At 35.2% G+C, this 10,656-nt stretch overlaps 1 protein-coding gene across 1 annotated transcript in view; it reads left to right on the top strand.

Annotated features, from left to right (window-relative positions):
• Positions 1-1,426: 1,426 nt before the first annotated feature.
• The window catches only part of ptprc (protein tyrosine phosphatase receptor type C), a 78,220-nt gene continuing 68,990 nt past the window's right edge, over positions 1,427-10,656 (top strand). The window contains exons 1-8 of the mRNA XM_046857261.1: positions 1,427-1,616; positions 1,714-1,812; positions 5,285-5,386; positions 7,058-7,093; positions 8,658-8,690; positions 9,825-9,893; positions 10,132-10,200; positions 10,605-10,655. Coding sequence (XP_046713217.1) covers positions 1,755-1,812; positions 5,285-5,386; positions 7,058-7,093; positions 8,658-8,690; positions 9,825-9,893; positions 10,132-10,200; positions 10,605-10,655 — 418 coding nt within the window. The 5' untranslated portion in view covers positions 1,427-1,616; positions 1,714-1,754. The remainder of the gene's footprint in view (positions 1,617-1,713; positions 1,813-5,284; positions 5,387-7,057; positions 7,094-8,657; positions 8,691-9,824; positions 9,894-10,131; positions 10,201-10,604; position 10,656) is intronic.

Genomic DNA, 10,656 nt, shown 5'->3' on the forward strand with positions numbered 1-10,656 from the left:
GAACCAACATGGCTACCATTCCATACTTCAACACCATGCCATTCCGTCTCTACAGCGGCTCATAGAAACCGCCTTCACCATACGACAAGACAACGACCCAAACTGTACATCCGAGATCTGTAAGTGCTATTTAGAGAGCAATAAATCGACTGGAGTTATGTATCATGAAATGAACGACCCCGACCCACCACAACTAAATCCTATCTAACTGCTCTGGGATGAACTGGATTGCAGGGTCAGAAATTCAATTCCAGTGAAGAGCTTCTTTAGCAAGATTCCCATGGGGCGTTTCATTGACAGTCCACCTGTCTGTCTGTCTGTCTCTGTCCGTCCGTCCGTCCGTCTGTCTGTCTAACTGACAGTCTGTCTGTCTGTTTACATATCTATCTATCTATCTATCTATCTATCTATCTATCTATCTATCTATCTATCTGAAAGAAGGAGGCTATACTCTTATCTCTTTCTACATTAGTACTGATAAGGAATGTCTTCAGTTCTGCCTTATGATGATGTTGATGATGCTGGAATTTACTGTATTTCAATTAAACACCCACATGCGCTATGTTTTATAGACCGGAGTCTGTATTCCATATAGTGTCACTTGCACAAATATGTGCACATATGTAATTGTATAATTTTTTTATCATTATTGTTACATGTATAATGTTTTTTTTTCTTGAAATAAAACACCTTGCAATTAAAATAAAATACAAATATTAAGTCTGTATTCTTGTCTATCTATCTATCTATCTATCTGTCTGTCTGTCTGTCTGTCTGTCTGTCTGTCTGTCTGTCTGTCTGTGTCTATATTTATAAAATGTGTCCATTCCTCAGAAGGCAATAACTTTATCTCTATGAATAATCTTTTTGACTTGACTAGCATCAAGTCTTCAATGACCCACCTGTAACTACCTGACGCTGTTGATCCCCTCCTTGTCTGAATGACACAGTAGGTTTTCTCGATGCTAATGCAGACCTTCCCCCAGACGTACACTTACAAACGTACAGCCTCCAGGCAATGTTTAATAGCTTCACATTACAAAGATTGCATCATTCTGATGTTCTAAGTGATAAAACAAACTAGCCAGGCCTTTGTATTGAGCTAGCTAATGCTAACATTAGACAAGTTTTATGCTAGCTCTATAACATCTGTAACAAAAAAAAAAAATCCAAATGTGGATATCATGCTCAATTTTTTCAGTGAATTACTGTATTTCCATCAAACACTGTTCTATGCTGTATGTTTTACACACTGGTGTACGTGTCCACCGGTTCTCAGGCTGCTTCTTCACTCATACATTCACATTCATGCTCTTATCCAGAGCAACTTAACACTGTTTCTGGACTGTGGAACGTGAATACCCTCGTCAGTATTATGTAAAGCACAAACTCAAAGTCCTCACAGAGTCGTTTCGTCTTCGACAAACGAGGCAGAAGTGCAAAGCGAGAGAGAGATTGTGGCGTAGCTGAAAATACAACTTCCTGTTAAACGCCCAAGTGCATCGCTGAAGGTAAGAGTGTTCCTGACATCGCTCGGTCTGTCAAGCCTAAAGCAAGCTTGAGAACGCCCGGGAGCATAAAACGCACAGGAAACTGTGAGCGACTGATTAGAAAACGTAAGTAAAAAAAATACCAAAAAAAAAAAAATATATAAAAGCAAAAAATTTGAATGGGTTCTTGGATTTTTTAAAGTGGTGTCTGTGTTCCTAACAGGACTTATGGTGTCTTAGACGAGAGGCCTTTTACACCCAAGTATGGCAAAGTTCCGTGGACCAAGGTTTTTACTTCTGGTCCTGGCAGGATTACTGTTATGTGAGTTGAAAACTTTTTTATATTTTGTCTTACTCGGGGAAGCTGCCACAAGGCTTAATTGTGGCATAATCTTTTGCTATATGAATCTTTTTCGACATTGTGTTCTTTAGCTAAATATATTGCTTTACACTGAAATATATTGCTTTACATGATCGGAATTTCCTTGAGCTTGCTTGTGTAAGGATTTTGGTTATGGCATGCCATCTGACTGAGCTTCATTTTTATTATGGCTGCGATCAATCGGTTTCTGAAAATAGGAACTGAAATGATTTCTTGAGAATAAGATTATGATTGAATGAGGTTTTTATTCTTTTCAAAGAAAAGTCCTTTGAACTGGAGAATTTAATATCTAGATAATGAGACTTAAAAGTAATGAATAGCGTTAAAATGAGACGATTCATCCGTAGAGGGTTGATGATATCCGATGCTTTCATGATGCTGTGCTTTGTGCTTCGTTTGTGTACCTCGATCGGGAACAACCGAAAACATTTTGGGCTTGAAGTTTAGCGTTCGGTGATGATTTTGCGTTTGTGTGTTTTCAGATCTGTGTTTGTCACTGGGAACTGACAAGTGTGTGTATTGGGTGTGTCCACTCTGAATCGAAATTAAGTTTAAAGGCTGCTTGAATTGATTGAACTTCGTGTAACTCGGCTCCGGGTTCAGGGTCTCAACCCGATTGTGCTATTTCCTATAAATCGTCCATCTATAAGTATTTACTCTTGGATTGGGATACATTTACAGTCGTGAGCGTGTCCTGGTCTAGTCCGACGCCCAGCTTCCTTTTGGGTGCAAGTTGTTTTTTTCACAGCAGTGTCCGCTTATGAAATGCGGCCTCTCTCTTTCTCGCCAGGCCTCACACCACTTCCTTATTCTCACTTGAGATGCTGAAAGAGCACACGCTTGGTAGTTGACTGTGCTAAAAAAAAATACTTCTGTAAAATAAAATTACGTGTATATGTTTTTAACCCTTCATGCCTTTCGGTTTTGTGAGGTTTGGAGGCAATATATGAACTGGTGGAACTGTGGATTAATGGTGTTCAGGAAGTGGAAAGTCATGTGCTCCAATGCCACACTGTCCACCAGAGCTGAACAGTGTATCATGTGTGTAAGCCTGATAAAGCTCAGTGTATGTACAATATATACACTGAGCTTATCAAGTATATATATATATAGTGTAAAATTTAGTGTAAATATACATAGTGTATGCAATGTACATACACATATATATACGTTTATAAACAGTTTTTTTATTACATTTTTTCGAATATTTTACCTAACGCACAATATTACGGAATTCAAATTTTCAAACGTCAAATTTTATTTCCAGATTCAAATAATCTAAATAAAGAGGGATGAACAAATGGTAATGAACAAATAGCACAATCAACCGCGATTCAGCTAGCTGTAAATTGACCCAATTCAAGCTTCCACGTTCAAACCACCTTTATCCTATGTCATCCAGCACGTTGTTCCATCCAGTTATTGGATCCAAATCAGATATTGTACTTTGTCTCAGGTTGAACTGGAAAGGATGCTTTGTACATAAAGCTTACTGAGCGGTTTATATATAAAATTACACATAGGTCATAGTGTAATAATATTAATAATAATAATAATAATAATAATAATATTAATAATAATAATAATAATAATTAAAGTGTACCACATGCTATGAACATGATAGCATGATGAATGATCAAAAAACGAAAGAATAGATTTTAAAGTTATACATTCAGAAAGGAAGAAGTCCTTAAGAATGTAATTCATAATTTAATTTTCTTGCATTTTATTTAGTTTTACGGTATTTGCAGCCTGGAAAAATGCTAATCTTAAAGATAGTTCCAATTAATCTATGAGTTATTATAAATTATTATAATCTTTGGCTGATAAATATTATAGGTGTAGTGTAACCTAGAGATCAGTGTTGTTAAAATTATTATTATTGTTATGGTTAACTCTCATTTTATTACTCGCTTAATTGCCGATGAATAAACTAAAATTGCAACAGTAATCTATGTGAATGAATAATACAAGGTTTGCTACAAAATTCTATTTTCTAAACAATTTATTTTTTCAAGAAATTACACACGAATGCTGTGTTTTGTAGCCTGTTAATGATATTTTTGCTGAATTTTGCAAATGATAACAATCAGACACACCCCACAACACTGATGTTTTTTCATCATTGGACGATACACGAATGCAAAATAAAATAAAATAAAATATTCGCATTGCACAGGTTCGGGAATGCTCTCAACAGCTACGCTTTTGCAAAAACGCCTGAACTCCTAACCTTTATGTTCGCTCGATACTACAATCGTCACTTTCTTTCCAGCTAATCCTTGACGATGAAGATTCTCACGACTTTTTTTTTTTTTTTTGAAACACCACAGAATATTTCATCATCTTTTGTTGGGCATTGTGTTGCTTTTGTGCATTGTTAAGAAGGGAATCGGTTCCGACGAGCTGCTATGTTCGGCGTACGGCATCGATGTTAACGCGAATTATTATATGTTATTCGGAGCAAGTTTCAGAAATGATAATGTTCCATTAGGTGGGTGGAACGGCAAAAAAAAAAAAAAAAAGCATGTTGGCTGTGTAAGTGTGTGAGTGCAGTTTAAGCTGTGAACTAAGTTGAGCAAAGCCACATCCGGAAAAGAAGGAGAAAAAAAAAAAAGACTGTCAAATAGCACTTTTGCAAATCTTAGTTCTGCTTTATTAGTCCTGTACACTACACTACAGGGCCTACATACACTATACACACTATAAATATACTTTATTCACTATATACACTTCATTAATAAAGTGTGGGTTTGATTGATGACATCATAGTTTGTATATCCTTATATGACATTTATAGTTTTCTTTTTTATTACTTTTACAATTAGTAGAAGAAATGAATTTTTTTTAATTTCCTATCATTTTGCTGTAAAAAAAACCCACACATATACATACACACACACACACACACACACACACACACACACACACACACACACACAAACATAGCCAAGCCTATAAATGCATGCAGCAGAACAAAAGAAAAGAAAGCAAAGTGTTCTCGGTTCTCGACTGGGGAAAGAGGGGGGGGTAGGGTTTTAAAGCACACAGGAAACACTGTGGTTAAAAAGAAAAAAAACTAAAAAACTGAAATAGCTTTTGTGCGATCTGTGTTGCTATAACAACTTGGCGGTGCTATACAAAAGTCCCTGTCAATGATGCTCCCCCGTTTGATCGTTTGTAAGAACCGGATTGGAATATGGTCATGTATACAATAGATGTATATAGAACACACACACACAAAAATCCCACACACCTTTATTTTTCTGGTAAAACCCCAACTGTATCATTTCTGCTCTACAACCCGGTTTTTGTTCTAAACGATTCTGTGTGACGAGAAACAAAAAACGTCACAACTTTTAACTTGAAATGTTCTGGTATATGTAACGATGTGCAATACTTTTGTCCACAGCATTTGTATATGGAAAAACGAATCAATCCATTCCCACTTCATCTTCAGACAAACCTGCAAGCAACTCAATAACTATCAATCCCACTTCCATTACCCTTCAAGGTAAAGCAGGTTATCAACACCACCACCATCCTCACCATCACACCTTCATCGATCTTGCATTCACTAAAACCACAAAATCTTGCAAACTCTCACCTTCATTCAACATCCCACCTGCAATCTCCATCTGATCACCTCCTTGTGATTTCTTAAATCTGGCCACATGGTATGAGTTGCCCATCAGTCAGATTTCACAGCTACGATGGCCGTGGCATCGTCAAGAACTGTCACGATTTTAAAGTCTCGTTCGCTACTTTTTTTGTATGAAATGTGAAATTGTGAACCTTTGATCAATTTGAGTTTTTCTGTGGGAAAAAAAATAATAATAAATAAATATATATTGAATCACATAAATTGGTGTTTTTTAAATACGCTCTTTATCCATAAATTCTTTTTACACATACCCTTAAATTACTAATTTACAGTTTTTCTCAGTTGCTTTGGAGCAAAAAGGCTGAACTTTTCTCCAAATCCTTATTTCGTCTCTCAAAACCATTTTGAGATTGCCATCAGAATGACAAGTTCCTGTCATTGTTCAAAAACAAGATGGTTGAAATGTATAGGCGTGTTGTCAATATGACGGCGCGTATTTCTTGGTGTAAACTACGGTTTGAATTACAACGAGTGAAAAAGCACAGGGTTAAATTTCTTTTGTACGGCATCTATGAATTTTAGCAGAACAAATGTATTTATTCGATTGCGTATTTGTTTCATATAGATTGCAAGAGACCGGATTCACACTTTGACTCTACTGTAATAGTGTCCGTTTATTTCTTGGTTGTTCATCCATTTTTTAGAATTTGTTTTGCTTTGTTGCCAATTGAAGGTTCACAAGATTCACCTTTGACCTCTTTTAGAGAACTAGTCGATTACTTGTTGATCTGAGGCCGTAAACGCGCCTTAATTAGTGGCATTCAAGATTCACTGATGCCGAGATGTTTTAGGAGATTAGACTTTAAAGGTGAAACTAGTATAATATATTTTGATCAACATGACATAAACAACTGATACAGCAGACAATTGAACACAATTGATTAAATGAATGTACGAATGCATTCGCAATTTTTTTCAAAGCAACGAAAACTACGTAATGTGGAGGTTGAACAAGTCGTTTTTGAGAATTTAGTTTCTGATCTGAGAAACGCTCTGAAGCAACTGAGGAAAAACTGTAATAAATTCCTATTTACACATATCATATTTACATATGTTTTTGCCATAACATTGGAATTTGTATTTTGTATAAATCCTAATTGAACACATTGTAAAGTAATAATTAATCAATAATAAAAACTATTCAGTTTAAGCATCCAAATTTCAATGGATTATATAAACAGGTAGACAGACTGTCAGACAGACAGACAGACAGACAGACTGTCAGACAGACAGACAGACAGTCAGACAGACAGACAGACAGACAGACAGACAGATAGTTTTGCAATAATCAGGTCTAAAATATGTAATAGTATTTTGAACCTGTAAAATTCACACAGTTTGAAAATGCTGTATGATGCTGTATAATTTAGATAATTTGACAAATGTTTTTGGGAGGAATTAATTCAGTTTATTATTGTAAATGCCTTGTTAAAATGAGTTTGATTTTCAACTTTTTGAAGTTTTTGTATGTTCAGCCTGCTGGCTTGCAATCTCTAATATTATGTGCTTTTCTGAACACAGGCAACGAAAATGGCAAGGGAGATACAGCAAATAATGGTAATATTCTCTCTCTTGAATGTTCCATTCCATTCACATTAAATGTAAAACAATACAGCAGATATTTCTTTTTTCCTTTGAACACCCACCTCATCTTTCATTTCTTTGTATTTGCAAAATTTTTATACTCATTACAAAACTAACAAAAAGGTCATGTGGTCTGGTTGCGTGAGCAGCTAGTCTATGTTTTAAACATCATTATCATCATCCTAAAATGTGTGATTTTTTAGCCTGAAAGCATGGTGGTGGCAGCATCATGTTTTGAGGTTGCCAAGTGACCGAAGTACTTAAATAGCCTCAGTTGCAGTATCTGCTTGACAGCTAGAAGTTAAAATAGAAAAAACAAAAACCTAAATCCAACTCGAGCAATCTGCAGATAAAAGAGACACCCTTACAAGTTATTGGAGCTTGTTAGAAAATTTGGAAAAATATCCTCAACTTAAAGTCTTTCAAATGGGGGTAATAAAATAAATTAGTTAGGGGTGTGCATACTTATGCACCTGGTCTTTTTTTATTTTTTAACCCCCTATTCTAAAATGTGTGATTGTATTTAACTTCATTTCTGATGTTTTTCATGATATGGACGCAAAAAATTCAGAAATGATTTATTTCCTTGTATTGTGAGGTAAAATAGGAATAGAGTTCAGTGATAAGTGTTTATAGTTTGACTATTAAAACAAATATTTGATACATGCTCTATTACCTACATGTTGGCTCACTCATGTATTCTGTTTTATTCTATTAAATGTCACTCACATAACAGACTCACCCGCAAGCATGTCCCAACAAAACACATCAGGTACAAATTTGAAGACGATAGGTAATATCTTTCTTTTGTTGGGAATAATAGAAATTGAGTTAAGTGATAAGTATTAGTATTGGTGTTCATTCAACCTAACCATTAAGTGTAATAAGTTACAGCAGATATTTCTCTTTTTGCTTTTAATGCACACCTGGCCTTTCAATTATTTGGATAATTTTATACTTATTACAAAATGATCAAAAAAATCTTCTGGATGTGTGAGCAGCCAGGGTGCATGATTTTTTTCCCACCCCCATTATAAAAATGTGTGATTGTAACGTTGAAGCATGGTGGTGGCGGCATCATGCTTCGAGTCTGCTAAGTGGAGGAGGTACATAAATAGCCCCAGTTATAAGTCAATTTTGACACCAAACCTTCAAGAATCTCCTTGAAATCTACTCTAGAAGTAAAAAAAAAAATTGACATTTAAATATACGAAGGAAAAATCCAAAATCCTAAATTCAACTCAACGAATCTGAAATAAGCGGTTAGTATAGTATTGCAATATTCTGGTATTTTCAACCTATAAAATTCACACAGTTTGGATGTGCTGTATGATGCTCTATAATGTAGATAATTTGACCATGTTATTGTCTTGATTCAGTTCATTACTGTGAATCAGGTTAGATGAGATTAAAATGTATTTTCAGAATCCTGTTTTATTTCATGTACCTTAAAATACATTTCTTGGCACAGAAATACTTTTGTATGTTCAACATGCTTGGTTGCTATCTTTAATATCTTGTGCTTTTCTGACCACAGGCAATGGAAATGGCACAACGACAGGAAATCCAGGTAATATTCTCTTTCTTTCTCTTTCTTCTCTGTTTTAGTCTAAGGTTTCATTGCTTTCCATTCGCACTAACTCTTAAGTGTAATCATTAGTACAGATATTTCTCTCTTTGTTTTTTAATACTTATTACAAAACTAACAAAATGTTTGTTTATTGGTTGCTTGAGCAATCAATGTACATCTTTTGAGCATCTTTATCACCAGTATCTAATTGTTTCTAATGCTTCAGAACTTTTGAAATGATTATATGATTACATAATGCTTTTGTGTACTCATTATCTGAATTGAAATGAAAATTTGAACTCGGTGCTTTGTGCTTTTTGCCCATAGTCATGGAGAAAAAAATAATCTTTTTAAAAAGCTTATTAAATAGTGAAGAAATGATCCATTTATGAGTTAGTTTTCCAAACAAATTGTTTTATTTTTGGTTCCAAGAATCCCAGTTTATAAAATCTTTTTATATTATACAATATTCTGGAACCATTTATAATTGGGAAAGAGGACAAAAATAAAACTGCTCAGGGGAGGCAGCAAAGAGACCGAGAAGGGTTAAGGAGCCAAAGATTCTTTTGGTCATACATTTAAAATCCATGTTTGGTGGAAAAAAATTACAAAAACAGCCTAACAATGTTGAAGCATGGTGGTGGCAGCATCATGCTTCCATGCTGCTAAGTGGAGGAGGTAGATAAATAGCCTCTGTTATGATTTGCACAAACCCTACGAGAATGTCCTTGGCAGCTAGAAGTTGAAAGATATTTTACATTTAAATATAGAAATTCAACTCAAAGAATCTGAAAAAGGCTGTTGCAAAACATTGGAGTTGGAGTTAAGATGCATAAAGTTCAGAGAAAAGTATAAGCATTAATTTCTATTCACACTAAGTGTCAAGTGTAAAACGTTACAGCAGTTGTGAAGACCATGTTAAGGTGGATAGATAGATAGATAGATAGATAGATAGATAGATAGATAGATAGATAGATAGATAGATAGATAGATAGATAGATAGATAGATAGATAGATAGATAGATAGATAGAATTATTGATCTGAATCATTTGTATTATTTTTAACTGTAATATTTGCATCTTTGCTGTAGTTTACAACCTACTGACAATATTAATAATATTGATAATTTACAGAAAACAAAAACACCTTGAACTCCTCACTCACTGTCTCACCCGCACTCACCACCGCAACAACAGCGCAAGGTAACAAAAAAATCCTGGATCCTGGACACTCTGCATTATTCTCTCTCTCTCTCTCTCTCTCTCTCTCTCTCTCTCTCACTCACACACACACACACACACACACACACACACACACACACACACACACACACACACAATTATTGCTGTGAAATATTAATATCAATTTTAACTGTAATATTTGCATCTTTGCTGTAGTTTACAACCTACTGACAATATTAATAATATTGATAATTTACAGAAAACAAAAACACCTTGAACTCCTCACTCACTGTCTCACCCGCACTCACCACCGCAACAACAGCGCAAGGTAACAAGAAAGTCCTGGATCCTGGACACTCTGCATTATTTTCTCTCTCTCTCTCTCTCTCTCTCTCTCTCTCTCTCTCTCTCTCACACACACACACACACACACACACACACACACACACACACACACACACACATTAAATTTGTTTGGAGGATCCATTTTGGATTTTTTAACCACCATCCTTAAAGGTTTGATTTTATTTAACTTTATTTATATGAGGTTTTTCATAATATGGATGGAGAATATTCAGAAATAATTGATTCCCTTTGTACTGTAGTGTAAAGTAGGAATGGAGTTGAGTGATAAGTGTTTATAGTGTGACTATAAGAACATATAAACATTTGGTACATGCTGTATTACCTACATGTTCACTCACTCATGTATTCTGTTTGTTCAATTAAAAGGCAATGACACAGCAGGCTCACCCACAAGCATCTCCCAACAAATCACATCAGG

Source organism: Silurus meridionalis, chromosome 9 (genome assembly GCF_014805685.1).
Source record: "Silurus meridionalis isolate SWU-2019-XX chromosome 9, ASM1480568v1, whole genome shotgun sequence".
Lineage (NCBI taxonomy): Eukaryota > Metazoa > Chordata > Actinopteri > Siluriformes > Siluridae > Silurus > Silurus meridionalis.